Source organism: Diuraphis noxia, unplaced genomic scaffold (genome assembly GCF_037042655.1).
Source record: "Diuraphis noxia isolate RWA-SAM2 unplaced genomic scaffold, SU_Dnox_SAM2 contig0004, whole genome shotgun sequence".
In the NCBI taxonomy this organism is placed as follows: Eukaryota; Metazoa; Arthropoda; class Insecta; order Hemiptera; family Aphididae; genus Diuraphis; species Diuraphis noxia.
Genome location: NW_028301714.1, coordinates 4,440,617 through 4,459,663, shown reverse-complemented (window position 1 = coordinate 4,459,663; position 19,047 = coordinate 4,440,617). Strand labels below are relative to the sequence as shown.

Genomic DNA, 19,047 nt, shown 5'->3' with positions numbered 1-19,047 from the left:
GCTTTATATTAAGAAGATATTATGTTGTATAATTTGTTAATTATATGTATTTAATTAATATAATAATTTATATTTATATATCAGATTGACAAGTAAATCACAAAATAAATAATTTTTTAAAACAATATGGTGTATCTTAATTATTAATTACTATAGTAAATGATTATATTAAACAGATAACATTTAGTAATTTTAAAACAAAGTAAATCAACAATTTCTATGTGTCTAGAGAAGTAATTTATAAATATGCAGATACAAAGGGATAATTTATGTACTTAGATTCAGGATTTACAGCCAAGACTAAAGTAGTTAAAGGTCTATTCACACATTCCTTTTTTTTTAGTAATATATTTTTACATTGCTCCTAACATTTAAGGTTTTCGTTTCAATAAAAATAAATAATTACAAATCAATCTGTGTATACTAAAAACAAAATTGGATAGGTAAGTTATTTTGATTACACAAATAACCTACATCAGACTGATATTTTGTTTAATGTATAATTTGCATTTATATCAAAACTATCTTGTGTGTGATTATGCCAAATAATGGACATTAATTCAATACTAAATTATCAAAGGCAATAAACACATTAGTTCTAATTGTCGTGCGTTCGATAAACATAATAAAAGTAAATCGCCGTACGGCCCGAACACCTATCCACATGAATTATTCTTAAAATACCATTATTTACACTAAGTCAATTTTAGCCCATTTATTGAGCCTACATTTTGGATCTCGAGGAGTTAAACGTAAATCATTAACATAATATCTGTTAGTTTCCATTACTAATAAATGTAAGACTTCATTAACAAATAAAGAAAAATGGTCGTATGGTGTAGGTCCGTTACATTAGCACCACCATATTCAAAATTCCAAACAAAAAATATACCAACGATTGTTATTTCATTTGTACACATTTGTAATCCTGATACAAACATTTGTACACCTCCCCAAATGCCCCAAAAACCATTTTTTCCGCGGTGGTGCTAATGTAACGTTACACCAGCACCCCACTTTTTGTACATTGGACTTAGAGACTCCAAAACGGTACCAACGATTGTTATTTCATTTGTACACATTTGTAATCCTGATACAAACATTTGTACACCTCCCCAAATGCCCCAAAAACCATTTTTTCCGCGGTGGTGCTAATGTAACGTTACACCAGCACCCCACTTTTTGTACATTGGACTTAGGGACTCCAAAACGGTACCAACGTTTGTTATTTCATTTGTACACATTTGTCATCCTGATCCAAACATTTGTACACCTCCCCAAATTCCCCAAAAACCATTTTTTCCGCGGTGGTGCTAATGTAACGTTACACCAGCACCCCACTTTTTGTACATTGGACTTAGAGACTTCAAAACGGTAGCAACGATTGTTATTTCATTTGTACACATTTGTAATCCTGATACAAACATTTGTACACCTCCCCAAATGCCCCAAAAACCATTTTTTCCGCGGTGGTGCTAATTTAACGTAACACCAGCACCCCACTTTTTGTACATTGAACTTAGAGACTCCAAAACGGTACCAACGATTGTTATTTCATTTGTACACATTTGTAATCCTGATACAAACATTTGTACACCTCCCAAAATGCCCCGAAAACCATTTTTTCCTCGGTGGTGCTAATGTAACGTTACACCAGCAACCCACTTTTTGTGAATTAATAAATTAAAAAAGATAAAGGTTGCATACCATGATGAGACATTTGACTTATAAGTTATAACAATCCTCGAATTTGAGACTGTAGCTTGTTAGTTTCATTCAGTCATGAAACGTGTTCTTAGTGCAATTATATTATGGGGCGTTGTCACTATAGTTTCCGAATTGGTGATAATCCGGGTTTTTAGTGATGAATTCTTGTTACACATACAAATTACACACACAAGTTCCAGTCCAATCGTACCACTTCTTACAAATAGCTATTTGCCATAATTGTCAGGCTTAAAGATCAATAAGACCTTGTACTTGGTTGTGTGATTACAATTGTGATATCCATTAACGTTAGTTTTATTTCAAATGTATATCTATTACCTATTATGTAGAGAAGAAAAAACGGAGAGTGTGTCTGTGTATGGTACTGGTACATAATATATAATATTATTAACTATATTATACTTGTCTATGAAATATACTCCCGCCCACGAGAGAATCGCATACCTCGAAATAGTTTATATATCTATTGTCGCGAGTGCCGCTTGCCTTATTTTCTCCCAGCATAGTTTCATCCCTATTACTGATTGGCGTGTAGGTATACGGGATATTAGAAACACATAGAAAATACATTGCGTCATCGCTTTGGTAATATTGTGTACCTAATAACTATATATTATAATAATATAATATACGGTATTTTTTGTTATGAACATATATATGATATAGATGTGCAAAAATATTTGTATGAAATACGTTATAACGTAAAAACTATTTTAAAACAAATAGTGAAGTTGTTGTTACTGCTACTGCACTTATACCTATATGAATGACCAATATGACCAATATGGAGGGGTGACGGATTGTAGGTGTAGGAACGGTCGGGGATGCTGATGCACTAAAGAAATTGTAACGCCTCGTTTATTATACACAATTTGTTTATTATACAGTATTTTTAACACTTTACGTTGATCACGGATCGTTACGTGTGTGTTCGATGACGGTCCCGCGAAAGCTGCCGACCCCGCCGTCGCTAGCCGCCGCCGGCGACGGCCAGACCGGTTTTCGGTCGCGATCTCGCGGACGTCGATGGAGACGCCGCGGTCGTTGCGATAACGACCACGACATACTCCCCCCCGAGTCCGCGAGGCGCGCCCAAGCAACCGGACTACTCCGGGTCGGGGTGCGGGGCCTCGGCAGTCACCTCCATGGCCTCAATCCACCGCTCGACCGCGGACAGCTGTTGCTCCGGCGTGGGTGGCAGCTGAACGGATGGCTGCTGGACGGCGGGCTGCTGGGCTGGTGGTTGGACGGGTGGCTGCTGGACGGAGGGCTGCACCGCGGGCTGCTCGACGGCGGGCTGCTGGGCTGGTGGTTGGACGGGTGGCCGCTGGACGGAGGGCTGCACCACGGGCTGCTCCACCGCTGGCCGCTGGAACCTGCCTCGCCTATCCCGCACATCGTGGCGTTGGTACGCCGGCGCCGCTCGGCGGGGTGGTGCTCTCGCTGGAGGTCCTGCCCGAGTCCTGGCGGCTTCCGGCTGCGGGGTGTTCGCTCGGGTGGAGCGACGTCTCTCGGCGAATCCCCGCTCGAACAGAGCCCACGCAGTCGGGCTTGCCCGTATCCGGCCGAACGAGGCGGTGGCCGCGCGTTCGGCTGTCCAACCGCCGACCGTGTCCTCTGGACCATCGCCCGACAGCCTCCTGGCTTCCCGCAACAACTGCGCGGCCATCGCCCGGAGCTTTTCCACATGAGTGGCGATCATGCCACGGGATGGCCGATTGTTGCGGGTTGGTGGCGGATGGTTTGCTCGTTCTGCCATCTAAAACAAAGGTATGGTTAGCTAATGTTCTCTGACGGTCCTACAGCTCGCTTCATCGCTGAGACATGTAACTTAGTAGGGTGTTTACCCTCCGTCAAGAACACTCCGGTTCCTAGTGGCTTACCCAACTTAACCGGACCTAACCATTTCGGGGCGAACCCCGCGTGAAAACGCTTCTCCGCACTTGACGGATGCGCTTTGTAGTATACCCAATCCCCAACCGACAGACATGCTCTTCCCGGGGATTCTGAGGGTATATGGGTACTGGGAGATTTGGGACCGGGAACCACCGGGTCACCCCCCTTCACCACCGAAACATCATCCGGTTCCACCGGAGAATCTTCGGTTTCTACCGGAGGGTTCCGTACTGCTCCGGACAACTCCGGAGATCCTTCGGCTAGCTCGAGCTGCCAATCTCCGGGGGCCTTGATCTCACGGCCAAACATCATTTTTGCGGGTGACTGTCCGGTGTTTCGGTTTTCTCGGCTTCTCACGGAGAACAACACGCGTGGCAGGTAAACATCCCACAGATGGTGAGGCTTATCAACGAGTAAGGTTCGTAACCCTTTCTTCAACTCTTGATTTTGCCTTTCTACCGGGTTGGCACGTGGGTGGTATATTGGAGTCGTCCATCCTTCCACTCCCCACCTCTTTAGTGCATCACCCATTGCCTTTGACACGAACTGCGGGCCATTATCTGACAATAATGCCCTCGGGTATCCGAACCGTGGGAACAACTCCCGTTCGAATGTATCAACAATCGATTTAGTTGTCGCCTTTCCTAAAGGGTACGCCTCTACCCAGCGACTGTAACAGTCAGTTACTACCAAAATCGTTGTCTTACCCCGCTGCGTTCGTGGGTTGACGTGGGACTCGGGTGCACATCCGATCTTCTGGTTTGCGATTCAGTGGTTTTACACGTGCACAGACGTGGCACGCCCGCACGTAGTTACGCACTGCTTCTCGCATACCGGCCCAAAAGAAACGACTCTAGTAGTATGTATTTGTATGTTCTGAGCACCTTTTTTACAGGGAAATTGCATTAGTTCAAGGGGGCATTTCTACATGCTCCACCGTGTAACACAAATTCTCAAAAACCCTAATGTATGTTCTGAGCACCTTTTTTACAAAGAGATTTCTACACACGTTCACTGTGTAACACAAAATCTCAACAAGTATAACACATTATAAAACTGTGTACCTACATCGTCTGTTACACAAAAATAATGAAAATTTTTTTTTAGATTTTGAAAAATCTAAATTTAAATTATCATACGGATATGCAATAGAGTTTAGAAATACTTCAACTTTCGTTAGATTATACAATGATCGAATATACTACAATCTTTTGTTAACGAATTTTTACGATGTTTTTGTAATCCAATTATAATAGATAGTGGTTTTAAAAGTAACAATCTGACTACTAACAGTAATAATTTACAATTAATTTATTATTTACACATGTTGGCTACACTGAGCTGTAATTCTTTAGTGTCAAAATTAATTTTCTTTACATTTTAGCAACTAATTAACTATCGTTAAACCAAGTTGTGTTTTATGTTTATTTTCGTATCTCTTAAGAATATATTTTTTATAGTAATACGTTTTGATTTTCAATGTCATTTAAAAACATGAACTTACAAAAAACTAGCAATGAAATTTCTTCATTAGTTTCTTTAGTACGAAGCAAATCATTCCCAGCATATCCGGAATACATTACATTTACATCCAGATTAAAAACGTATGATATATTACCATCAAATATACCTCAAAATAAATATTTATTGGCTGATTGTGGTTTCATATTCAGAGGAGTAAAAGATGTTGTAGAATGTTTTTCCTGCGGACTTGTCTTACACGATTGGAAAAAAGATGATATACCATAGATTGAACACTCGAGACATAATCCGGAATGTATATATGTATTATTATCAAAAGGAAATCACTTTGTTGAATATGTAAAAACCAAATGCGGAAGATCTAAATGTAATTGTGAAATTGAATCATATGATACCACTTGCTAGTATATTAAGATGTATATAATATATGTATAAAAATGTTATATAATAGGTATCGAATTCTATTAAACAACTTAATTGTGTTATTATTCAATCCTTTATCTTGTAAATACGTGACCTAATGGATAAGGCGTGAAGTTCTGTTTAAATATATAAGGTTTAATTTCAGGTTTGATGCAAATTAATGTAAGTATATAATCATTAATAATTAATAATCTTTCTCTCCCCCTTCCACACTTATCAATTAGGTCACGTATTTACTTTTTTGCATTTTTTTTTTATTTTTAAATAATTTTAGTATAAAATGTTGTTATATTTAGCAATATTATCAGTATATGATAAACACTCTAACAATCAGAACACTACTTTAACAAACGTAATTCCTCAGAACAAAAAAAAAATCGATAAGAATTTAAAGGCCGCTAGCTACAATAATATGATTTCACCGGTTGTTTCAAAGTCGGTATTCGAAATTCGACCGTATGGCAAAAAAAGTGTAACAGTTGGATTGCTTGTTAACAAAAAGATTTCAATCGTTATATTATTAGAATGTAAAATAACTAAAAAGATTTTAAACCTTGATCTAGAACAATGGCTTACATTAATGTGTGAAAATAATTACAATACAATTATCGATAATCTGCAAACTCGATGTAAACGTGTAAGAATAACTGACAATTTAAGTTATTCTGTTAATGTGAAACAGTCTTCAATTATATTACATTCTAATGAAAATTATATTAGTTTATCACATATCGATTTACACCGTTTGAAACAATTGCAACACTGTATTGATTTATATATTATTGAAAAACAAAAAAAATTGTCAAGTCATCAAAAGACTTTTGACACAGCATATTCACTAATCATGGCAGATGTAAACGGGTTACCTTCTTCTTGTCGTCGGAATGAATTTACAAACCAATATATTCAGAATTATGACTTAAGTTATAGTAATATGGAGTCTAACGATATTTCTTTTATGTATGAATTATTACAGTATCATTATAACTCATTATCAGATATGATATTGCAAGACTTAGTAGTCTAATTTTTTTTCAATCAGCTGTTAATCAGTAATTTATATTATTATTATTTTTTATTTTACGTTTCATGATACTAACTCATGTACCTACACTACTTTTTACTACATTTTAAAATAAATATACAATCTTTTTTTTTTTTTACATACATAAATAAAATACTATGTATAAATATATAATTTATTTTTACAATATAATAGTAACAGATATTTAATTGATATATAATGTGAGTGATGTATAAATATGTTTCATAACACAAGTATATTTAAACTGAAAAATTTTTATTTTGCATAGTACCTATTATATATTCAAATTTTTTTCTACCGTCATTAATAAATACATTATTATGTCTTTGATAATTTAGATCTTACTATCTTCCTCTTTGGATCAGACATAAAGCGTGTGAATATTGTTTGTACAACCTCTGATAAATTATTCTTAAGTTCTTGATCTTTTGCTTGGTCGGTTATCGTTACTTTAAGACTACATTCAGCTTCTTTCCATCTATAAAAAAAATATAAAATTTTTTTTTTAATCTAACTGTAATATGATTATTAAAAAAACATATATTACATTTATTACAAGTATATTATATTCTGGGGTAAGCGGATAGCTGGACGAAGTGAATAATGTTAATACATTTTTGAATATTGGTGATTAAATAATAAAGAGCATATAAGTTGACAGAAATGTGTATCGCTTTGTAGGGATAATAATTTAATGTTATTCACTAGTTTACATTCGTAATAAAAGCGTTTATCCAAAAATTGTCCTGGTCTCCCCATATATAAATAATATAATATATTATATTACCTGTTCTTGCTATCAACATTCTTAATATTTTTGACTTTATAGTGGCTGATAGTCCAGTACTCGGAACTTTTGTCGTCAGTTGGAGACTTAACATTTATCAAATTATCACCTTGTTTTACAGTAATAGTATTTATGATATCAGTTTCAATTTTTTCATTTTTTAGCAAACTTTCAATATTATCCAAATATGAAATATTCTAAAACAAAAAAAAATAAAAATGTAATTTTTTTACTATACTGTAAATGTTTTGTTTAACTTACTTTTCTAGCCATTGTTTTGTTCTTATTTGATTTTACTTGTTTTTTATTTTTACTACGCATGTTTTGTTTTTTCACCGATTTAACCTCATTATTCATACTCTCATTATTATAATCGTTCTGAAATAAAATAAAATTTGGTAACTAAAAATCTAGTAAAAATATATACGCTACACCTATTTATTTGCATCTTTATGTATAATACCGAACCAACATAGTTCAGTATTATACAAAATAAAATATTGTATTTAATCATCTCCAAAATATAACTAATAAATATAAATTATATAAAAAACATATTATTTTGTACTTACATCACTTTCGATCATCGATTCTTCGTTACTACTATTTAATGAGCTAACAAATGACATTTTTTTTTTTATTATTTATTTATTCAGATATAACTTGTAGCTAAAATATATTGAGTGGATTTACGTACTGTCTCTAAAAGTGTCTTGCTATTTTGTATTGAGTGTTAAACACAGTTGAAGCACACTGAAACGGGAAGTGTAAAATTATATTGTTTGATAGAGATGGTAAATTATGTGCGACTATATTTTTTTATTATTGAGACCAATAATAATAGTAATAGTAGTGGGCAGCGCCTGCAATAAAAAGAATACTGTAGTACGCCTCCTTGATAGTAGGTATATAGTAATAGTATATTATATCGCTACTCATATGAATAATTATTTTAATGCACCATGCAGAAATATTGTTATTCGCGTAAAATTAATATAAAACATAACGTTGATATAAAACATATGCAAAGCAACATCCAGGGCGTTGCAGCGCCTGCTGCACGACTGCAAGATAGTCTTTCCGTAGTAATGCTAAAAGTGTAGCAGGGATAAATGACCATCAATCGAGAGTAATTATGTCACATCATATCATTCGCTTCACACTACTCAGCACATAGACACACGGAAAAAAGTTTTTTTTAATATTTCAACTTCTCAAAGAACATTGCAAGTATATATCATTAAACATACAACATAAAATAGTTATAAATCTAATTTAATTTTTTTTTACTTAGCTAAAAAAAAAACATCAACAGTTTTATCGCAAGCATTGTATTGAACAACGGTCCCACTAACTTATAATATATCATACCACATCACGACGCTCAACACAAACACACACGGAAAAAGTTCAATTTTTTTTTCGAATATTTCAACTTCACAAAATAACAATGTAAGTATATATCGTTAGTATAGATATTATTTTTTTATAAAAAATTTTAATATAGGTAGGTAGGTGTACGTTACATATAGAACGATTCAAACGAATACATCGACATTATTATTGTATACGTGTACAATATTCAATTAAAAATTGTTTTTAAAAATATAAATTACAGTATGCCTTCAATCGTTTCAAACAATACACGGAATAGAAAAATCAACAATGTTCTAGAATCTTTAGAATATCATCGTTCTAACCCAGAAATCACCTTAACATTTGTAGGAGATTATTACCCATTTATGGTAAAGGATCATGTATTAAATATTTTAACCGATCCACTTCGAAATTATACATTAGTTGAACTGTGTATACAAAATGTAGGAACCCAAAAGTGGTGTAGCAGTGCATGTTATCATGATGAAAGATCTTTTGGTTTTCGAACTTACAATCCTATATACCAGTTTGTTCGATTTAATGATATAGAAGCGTTTAAAGATTATTGTTATTATACACGATGTATATTATGTAATCGGTTTTTAACAAAAGGATTTCATTTAGAAAGTAACCCATTCCCTGCTAGTATTAACGCCGTACCTGTACCCGAAACATATTCAGCATTTTTTGTTTTAGATATGATGAGAAATATATCTCATCGTTAAAATTTTAACTAACAATAAAACAATTTCCTAAGATGTATACACTTTAAAACATTAATTATATTGTTATTTAATATAATATTGTAAAAACGGTGTCGAAGAATAATAGTAAATATTAAAATCGCTACGATTCTTTTAACGATAAACAATTATTATACACAGTTTAAAATAACATTTATTATATTACTATTATTATTAATTATTTTTTTTCTTAATCAAAACCATATTCATCTAACCCTATTATATTTAAACGCTTTTAAGGGTATTATTATTATTATAATTATACGCTTTATACCTACATACAAAAATTATTAATATAATTCTTATTAGATATTATATTTTAATTACTAATAATGTATTATATTTTGTAAAAAAAGAAAATGCATTGTCAACTATTAAAACTTACATTGAATTCTGTGATGTGAAATATACAATTAATGTTAAACATGAACATAGATTTAATAAGATGTGCTAATATGTGCTTGTATCTATGTCTGCGTCCAACATTCTTCATTAATATTTTCTACGATTCTTTAACGATAATCAATTATACACAGTTTTAAAATAACATTTATTATTATTATTTTTTTTTCTTTTATTAAAACCATATTACCCTATTATACTTAAACGCTTTTAAGGTTATTATTATTATTATTATTATACGCTTTATACATACGAAAATTGTTGATATAATTCTTATAAGATATTATATTTTAATTACTACCTACAAAATGTTGTATAAATTTCAAATAATGTATTGTATTTCGTAAAAAGAAAATTAATTGACAACTATTAAAACTTATTATGTTTGTGTAAACCATGAATTCGTATGATTATATTATTAACATTGAAATCTGTAATGTGAAAAATACAATTAATGTTGAACGTGAACATAGATTTAATCATATACGTTTGAAAAATACTATACGCTTGTATCTATGTTTGCGTTCAACATTCTTTATTAATATTTTAACTGTGTTGTGAAAATTTATCACATAATATGAGTTGAATATAACATATAAAGGAAGAAATAATATCGTATCGTTTACCATTATTATGGTTCGACAAGGTGTTCATATAAAACAAATCCGATCACGTTCAATGACTGTGATTTATCGTTGAATTACATACGATTTTTTTTTCTACTGTAATATTATATTTATATTAAAAACTAAATAAATATAATTACTTAAATAAACATTAGAATAAGAGATATTCTAATTTTTTTTATTTTATTGAATAAGTATATTGGTTATTGAATAAAATATTAACATTTACAGTTTCAAAATAAAAATAATAAAATGGAATCACCTACGTTCATCAAACTACAAATTGAAGAAATGTATGAACAGCGTGAAACAAATTTTACCGTTGCAGACGAAGAAGAAAAGATACACGAAGAAAAAATAAGAATAATAAACCAAAAAATTAAAAAATTAAAAGATCAAAAAAAACAACTTAAACTTAACTATGAAGAATCACAATATACATTATATAAATCCGAATTAAGTATACGCAATTCTTTAAATTCGCTGCACAAACAATTAGAATCTTTGAATATAGACTAAAACTATTCTAAAACTTAGCTATTAGTATAATATATTAAATTATCATTAATATTAATGTATATTATTATATGATGCTTTAAATAATATAATGGAATTTAATATAACAAAGTATATTCGTAAAAATTTGAGCTCAACACGTACCACAACGGTGTATAATTGTACGTGTCAGGTTCGAATTATGTTCCACAGAAGTGATTGTACGGTACGTACGTTAGGTCTATGTGCGTAGATGGCAAAGTTCCAGCGTTGTGGGTGAATCGCACCCTCGTTGCTGCCCACTTCGCATACCACTATCATGACCCTACAACGCGTTCGTATAATCCGAATCCGATCACGTTCGGTGGCTGTGACATGTCGTTGAATAACATACTTTAATTCTGATGAAATAATAATTAAAACGTACACTACAATAAGCTGAATATCTGATACACTAATAATTAAATCTTAATCAGTTAGGAATATAAACAAATGTATTATTATTATTTTTTTTTAATATAAATTTATTTACAGTTACAAAATGAAAAGAAATACAATCACTAAACGTAGACGGATGGAATCAGCTGAGGGTGAAGTTGTTGAAATTGAGAGATTTAAAAGCTGTTCGAGAACGTTTATTGTTAAGAACAAGGAAGAAATAATAGACTACTATGTATTTTTTAGTTATGTTTCTGAAATGTTAATTTCTAGGTTAACACAATCAAGCCAGCAGTCGACAATTAAATTTAATTTACATGTTGATAGCACGTATGAAAAACTATTGATGGATGAAGTACAAGATATGTCGTTTAAAACTTCAAACGTATTAGCATGTAAATCATCTAATTTTAATATTTTGTTAAACAAACTATTATCTGAAGAAGCACAGTTTATATCAAAAAAATCAGGCTGGTCACTTAAATCTATAGATTGTATACAATTACGAATTAATAAAGTAAATCCTCTTAAAGGATGAAGTACATATTTAGATTTACCTAAACATATAAAAAAAAAAAAAAAAAAAAGCAGTTATAAATATAAAAAATAATGATAACGAATGTTTCAAGTATTCTATACTAAGTAAGTACGATAATCGATTAAATAAATCTCGGTTTAACAAAAAACATTTTAATATTTTAGAAAAAAAAAGTGGGTTTAATTTTAAATGCATTGATTTTCCAACACCTATAACTCAGATAAAAAAATTTGAAAAAATAAACAATGTATCAATTAATATTTACAGCTTAGATGATAAAAATGTAATTTACCCATTACATATAACCAATAATGAAAAAAAAAATCATTTTGATCTATTTTTATTTGATAATAATAATACATCTCATTATTGTTATATTAACAACTTCTCAAGGTTTATTAGAAGTCAAAAAACTAAAAATTGTTCAAAGTTGATTATATGTAAGAGATGTTTTACAAGTTTTGGAAATAAACCGTGTAAAAGCAAACTTTGGGGTGAAACAGGATTAATTAGACATAAAGAAATGTGTATTAAAAATAAATAGGAAGACCTATAATGTTTGAAAAAGGAGATGACGATTTCATATATTTCAAAAACTATAAAAATACTCAACGAATCCCAATTGTTATATACGCTGATTTCGAATGTATTTTAAACCCTAAACAACCTGATAAATTCTCTCAAAATGGTAAAAAACCAAAAACTCATATTACACATTTGCATAAACTTATGAGTTACGGGTTTTATGTAAAAGTTGACTATAATATTATCCCGAAAAAATTAATAAAAAAGTTTGAAATTCCTAGAAAAGTAGTAATATACAGAGGTAAAAATGCAGCAAAAAAATTTATGAATAGTATGATAACTATAGGAAATAAAATTAATGATATTTATAAAATTAATTTACCAATTAAAAAATTAACTTTAAAAGAAGAAAAATATTTTCAAAAAGCTAAGGTTTGTGAAAAATGTTTATTATCTTTTAAAAATAATAATTTGTTAAAAGTTCGAGATCACTGTCATATAACTGGAAATTACAGACGATGTATTTGTGTTAAATGTAATTTTCAGCTAACTAGTCCATCATTTGTACCAATTTTCTTTCATAATCTGACATATGACAGTCATTTCATAATTCGAGAACTTGGGTGTAACGATAAAGATATTCATGTTATACCTAATTCCTTTGAAAAATATATATCATTTAATAAAGAAATCGCACCAAAATTTAACATAAAGTTTGTTGATACATACCGTTTTATGGCTGAAAAATTAAGTAAACTTGCAAAAAATTTATCCGAAGATAAGTTAAGGTTTAGAGAAACTAGCAAAGTATTTTCTACTAAAGTATTAGATCTAGTTACTCGAAAAGGAGTCTTCCCATATGAATATGTTGATAGTTGGAGTAAACTAAATGATTCTTTTTTACCTTCAAAGCTTGAATTTTATAACTCTTTAACCGATGAAAATATTACTGAAGATGATTATATACATGCGAAAACTATATGGGACGTGTTTAATATAAAGACATTAGGTGAATATAGCGATCATTATTTGAAAACCGATGTTGCTATAATAGCTGACGTGTTTGAAAATTTCCGAGACTTATGTTTATCTACTCTCGAGTTAGATCCTGCTCATTATATGACTGCTCCAGGATTTGCGTATGATTGTATGCTGAAATATACTAAGATCGAATTAGAAAGGTTAAAATGCCCTAATATGCTTTTTTTTATTGAGAATTCAATTCGTGGTGGGATAACTCAATCAACTAAAAGGTTTGCCAAAGCGAACATACCAAATATTGAAGGTTTGAATTATAATTCTAACGAACCGATTACATGGATAACATATCTTGATTGTGTAAATTTATATGGAAAGTCTATGTTGACAGAATTGCCTTTTAAAGATTTTGAATGGGTTGATGACTTAAACATAGACGTAACTAAAATAGCTGATGATTCTGAGGTTGGATATATATTAGAAGTCGATATCGACTACCCTAAACAATTACATAAGGCTCATAATGATTTCCCTTTTTTACCGTTAAACGAATGTCCACCAAATTCTAAAGTTAAAAAATTGTTAACTACACTATTACCGAAAAAAAACTATATTGTTCATTATAAAAACTTAAAACAAGCGATTGCTCACGGTCTTAAACTTGTAAAAATCCATCGAGCTATCCGTTTTTCTCAAAAAAAATGGATGGCATTGTACATTGAATTCTGTACTAAAATGAGAACAGAAGCTAAAAACGAGTTTGAAAAAGAATTCTGGAAGCTTTTAATTAATAGTGTTTTTGGAAAATGTATGGAGAATGTTCGAATAAGAACTTCTATAAAACTGGTTTCATCTGAAAAAAAGCTAATAAATTAATGTCAAAAACTAATTTTAAGGATAGAACTATATATTCTAAGAATCTTATGGCTATTCATCAACATAAGGAAACTATTAAATTCGACAAGGCGATTTATGTAGGATCTGCGATTTTAGACGTTTCGAAAACTTTTATGTATGATTTTCATTATAATGTAATGAAAAAAAAATATGGCAGAAAAATTAGTTCTCTATATTCGGATACCGATTCCTCAATATATGCTATTCAAACAGAAAATTTTTTCGATGATTTAAAAAATGATTTATTACCATATTTTGACACATCTAATTATCCTAAAGAACATTATTGCTTTAGTGAAATACATAAAAGTCAACCTGGATTCTTCAAGGACGAACTTAAATCAATAATTCTTAAAGAATTCGTTTCATTGAGACCGAAATTATACGCTTATAAAACCATAGATGATACTGTAGAAAAAAAAGCAAAAGGTGTAAAAAAATATATAATAAAAAACCATATGAAATTTATTGATTACATAGAGATATTAAATGCTTTTATTAACCATAGATCTGTTGAGAAAAAACAATCTCACAGAAACATGAATTTCATTCAATCGAATAAACATGTTGTTCATTCAAAAACAATGAATAAACTTGTTCTAAGTGCGAATGATGATAAACGTTATATAATGGACGATGGGATAAATACATTGGGTTACGGTCACTATAAGCTAGCAAAATATTTTAATTAAAAACTTAATGATCTAACAATTGGTATAAACAGTGGTATTATTCATCAGTATTATTATTTTTTCATTGAATAAGTTCATCACTTGATAGCGCTTTTGAATATATTGATTGAGGATATATTAAAATTGTAAAGTTTTTTAAACAGACTATGGAGTACCAGGAGAACATGTGAAATAATTAATTCAAATTGATAAAAAAATATATATATATATATTTTTATTATAAATCTTTTATACATATAAAAATCTTTATTTTAAAATATCTGATGAAGTTATCCATGAATTTTGACTTGAATCAAAACCTAACCATTTAACGAACATTTTATTACCATTTTTTTTTATAATACGTTCAACGAGAAATTTGTCAGGAAAATCAGTTGATTGAATTTCTGGTTCATAAAATCCACCTAAGATTATATTGTCAGACCCATCTTTTAGTTGATAAGTTACTGGATTTGTCTGTAAAACTTTTGAAACTGTAAATATTTCTGTAGTCCAATTTGGTGTATATCCTTTACTAAATATATGTTTATACTTAGATATTCTTACTTTGTCATTAACTTTAAATTTTGGTTTATATAATGTATCATTTAACTGTGTATTAAATTTAATGTTGTTTGTGTTCATTCGAGCTTCATTTGGTGAACATTTGATTGTTCTATGTTTTGTATTATTATAATTTTGTATAATTTTTGATATTGTATTATACCAATTCCATGTACCTGTTGCAGTAAAATGTTTATATATATTATTTTTCAGAGTTTGGATCACACGTTCACAAATTGAACATTTGATAACACTGTATGAACTGTAATGTCTAATTTTATACTTTTTCATCAAATGTTGAAATTTAATATTATAAAATTCTGTACCATTATCTGTTTGTAACAATTTTGGATGAGCTTTTTTCAATATATTAAACATACCTTTTGTACATTCCTTTGATGTTTTATTTTTCAACGCCTCAACCCATACATACTTACTATATGTATCTATGACAACTAAAATATACTTAAAACCATTATTTGGTCTAGAATGAGGTGCATGTCTATTAAATCAGCTTGCCAGAGGTCATCAATAAACCGCGTTACCACACTACGTCTAGGAAATATTTTTCTAGCTGTTCTATGTAGCTCATTAGCTATAGCCTCTAATGTTGTCATTATACTATAATATCTCTCTCACGTAGTTCTTCTAAAATAGATATAATTTCATTATTAACACCAGTATTACCAACACTTTGTGATGATTTTATAAGATTTAATCTAGTTACTAGTTCATTCGGGTCGTCATAATAAACTAATTGTGTTTGCGGCATTACATCTTTATATAAACCAGAACCTTGCTTTGACTGTGGTGTTGAAGTAAAACTAAACATATTTTCAACTGTGGGAGCTGTAACCATAGAACTGTTTGCATCTGGATAAAAATCAAATTTTCTATTTTCTATGGTTGTATCGTTATTACTTTTTTTAGCATTTTTACTAGATAAAAGATCCTTAATTGGTGTTAAGTCAATTTGAGGAATTCTAGATTTATTAAGTTAGGTTATTTGCTCGTTTAACTGTTTTTCTTCATATTTCATTCGTTCGTATAGAGGTTTTACAACAGTTGACCATTTATGAAACTTTGAGGTTTTAGGTTTCCCATCTGCTTTTAAATGAACTCCAGTAGTTTTCAAAATGTCGTAATAGTTTTCTATATCTTCTACAGTTGTTTTTTTTGGTTCCTTCTCACATAATAAAGACCATAGTCCTACAGTCCATGGATAGTAACTATCACGCAAATGTAAGTTACCATGACTAAAAACTACAGAGTGTTTTCCTATTTTATATGAATCACTAGCTTGATCATAATGCAAACCATAAGATTTATCATAACGTTTTATTACATGACGTTTATTATCTAAAAAATTTGTAAATGATGGATCTAACTCATCGTCATCATCTTCATCACTTGAGCATACAGTTTCTGTTTTTATTAGTTCAGTTGGTTGTGAGTTACATTGTATATTTTTTTCTGTCTGTGCACTCAGTGGCTCGATTATTGGTTTAAATACTTCGCGGTAATAGTTGTCAGAATCTATAACACCACGTTTCATTTCCATTATTTTTCGTTTAATATTCTTTTTTGATGCTATTAAATTTTCCAGCAAAACTTTTTCTTTGTTCATTGTGAATAATAAACACAAGATAACTGTATCGTATGACTACTAATAACACTATGTAGATAACAACAGTGTTACGTTATATTTATATATATATATTATTTAAGTACACATGTACTTAAAATTTGTTTATTTTAATAAACGTATGAAAACCGCATCTATATCTTCCTTCATTCAGTTCCCGCGTTTTATCGATAACCAAAAATCCGTAGTCGCTGCGATTCCAACAAAAATGAGAAATTTTCCGAAATTCTAAGAAATCCATATCTGCAGACGAATGATCGTTGAATACATGCCGTAAATTTGTATCATCTTGCTTCAGTATCATTAAAAAGTTTGAGTTATCTCTTACTAGCTGTTTTGATATTTTAGAATATGTTTGTGCTAAAAAAAATACAGAGCTAGCACCTGAATGTCTGCCAATGCTGAAGTATTCTCTGATTATAGATTGTGGACCACATATTACATCATCGAAAATTATTATAGAATTCTCCTTAGTCATGTTTGGTTTTATAACCTTATCAGCGCTTGTAAATATGAAAAAATTAGCTTCTTGTATATCATCTATTATTTTTTTCAATAAAACATATTTTTCCTGATTAGAAGTTTTAGAGTATAAATAAATATTTTCAAATCTTAACCCGTTTGCATGGGTGATCAGATTATACATTATATTTGTTTTTCCTGATCCGCTGGGACCGACTAATATAGCACGTATAGTATCAGGCAATAACGAACCGTGTCTTGATGGTTTTTTTATCATCTGAAGATCTACATTTATAACATCTAATTTATCTTTCTGATCAATCAAATCCATTTTTATTTCCTTATAAATACTCTAGAATTTTTCAATTGATAATCAGTCATAGATGATATATTTAACTCGAAAGTGTAAATCAGATAAGACTGGTAAAGGATTAGTAAACTTCCTTATAAATAGCCTCCCAGTTAAAGACCATGTGCCAGGCTATAAATATTGTGGTCTAGGTACGAAATTGAAAAAGAGACTAGATCGCGGTGACAAAGGAATAAACCCATTGGACGCTGCTTGTCGTGATCACGATATTGTGTATGCAGCGAGTAAAAATTTAGACGATAGACATAAAGCTGATAAAGTGTTAGAAAATCGTGCCTGGGAAAGATTTAAAGCAAAAGACACTCCTAGAAAAGAGAAATTAGTAGCGTACGCGGTAACAAACACGATGAAAGCTAAAAGAAAAATAGGTATGGGTTGTAAAGGTAAACGGAAACGTGTTACAAAAAACAATAGTATGCTAGCTGTGAAGAAAAAAAGAACCTCGAAGAAAAATAATAGTGGTAAAAGACTGATTTTACCACCGAGACAAACAGGAGGTGCAATTCCCTTAATACCTATATTTGCAGGATTGTCGGCACTTGGTAGCTTAATGTCTGAAGGTGCTAGTGTGTATAATGCAATTCAAAATTCAAAAAGAAAAAAAGGTAGTGGCCTAAATTTAAACAAAAACAAGGTATGTAAAAAAAACTGTTAAATACGCTACCTGACAGACCACTTTCGTCAGAAGATATTATAAAATGTATAACCAAGTTGAAAATCAATCATTTCCGTGGAGTGTTTTCACGTGATAACTTGCCTAAAAAACCATATGTAAATGAATGTGGTATATTAAACTTGGACATTTCTTCAGGCGATGGGAGCCATTGGGTAGCGTTTCATAAAAATAAAGATAAAGTCATATATTTTGATAGTTTTGGCGATTTACCTCCACCAATTGAATTACAACGTTATTTTAAAAAGTTTAAAATAGTATATAACTATTCTAACTATCAAG

General features: G+C 30.9%; 3 protein-coding genes, 1 long non-coding RNA gene and 3 pseudogenes across 5 annotated transcripts; 4 read left to right on the top strand and 3 right to left on the bottom strand.

Annotated features, from left to right (window-relative positions):
- Window positions 1–2,661: 2,661 nt before the first annotated feature.
- LOC149055528 (uncharacterized) lies at window positions 2,662–3,663 on the bottom strand. Its single transcript, XM_089227503.1, has one exon. It carries the CDS (start codon window positions 3,485–3,487, stop codon window positions 2,834–2,836), a length of 654 nt encoding a protein of 217 aa, XP_089083629.1. The 5' UTR covers window positions 3,488–3,663; the 3' UTR covers window positions 2,662–2,833.
- Window positions 3,664–5,118: 1,455 nt separating this feature from the next.
- LOC149055527 (death-associated inhibitor of apoptosis 1-like) lies at window positions 5,119–6,556 on the top strand (annotated as a pseudogene).
- Window positions 6,557–6,714: 158 nt separating this feature from the next.
- On the bottom strand, window positions 6,715–8,464 carry LOC149055526 (uncharacterized). Of its 2 annotated transcripts, XM_089226292.1 has the most exons (6): window positions 8,323–8,464; window positions 8,059–8,224; window positions 7,934–7,976; window positions 7,623–7,739; window positions 7,362–7,558; window positions 6,715–7,052 (listed from the first exon to the last, which is right to left on the bottom strand). In XM_089226292.1, the coding sequence occupies exons 3-6, from the start codon at window positions 7,946–7,948 to the stop codon at window positions 6,893–6,895; spliced, it is 489 nt and encodes a 162-aa protein (XP_089082418.1). In that variant the 5' UTR covers window positions 7,949–7,976; window positions 8,059–8,224; window positions 8,323–8,464; the 3' UTR covers window positions 6,715–6,892. The 2 variants fall into 2 exon arrangements, with proteins under 2 accessions (XP_089082418.1, XP_089082417.1); XM_089226291.1 differs by having other exon boundaries at window positions 7,934–8,224.
- A 4-nt stretch (window positions 8,465–8,468) lies between these two features.
- LOC149055525 (uncharacterized) lies at window positions 8,469–11,020 on the top strand. Its single transcript, XR_016191481.1, has 3 exons — window positions 8,469–8,591; window positions 8,656–8,813; window positions 10,741–11,020. It is a non-coding gene; the product is annotated as an uncharacterized LOC149055525 (long non-coding RNA).
- A 2,177-nt stretch (window positions 11,021–13,197) lies between these two features.
- LOC149055524 (uncharacterized) lies at window positions 13,198–15,913 on the top strand (annotated as a pseudogene).
- A 318-nt stretch (window positions 15,914–16,231) lies between these two features.
- Window positions 16,232–17,176, bottom strand: LOC149055523 (uncharacterized; annotated as a pseudogene).
- A 929-nt stretch (window positions 17,177–18,105) lies between these two features.
- Window positions 18,106–18,747, top strand: LOC149055522 (uncharacterized). The gene has a single exon (XM_089225675.1). The coding sequence runs from the start codon at window positions 18,106–18,108 to the stop codon at window positions 18,745–18,747; it is 642 nt and encodes a 213-aa protein (XP_089081801.1).
- Window positions 18,748–19,047: the final 300 nt, after the last annotated feature.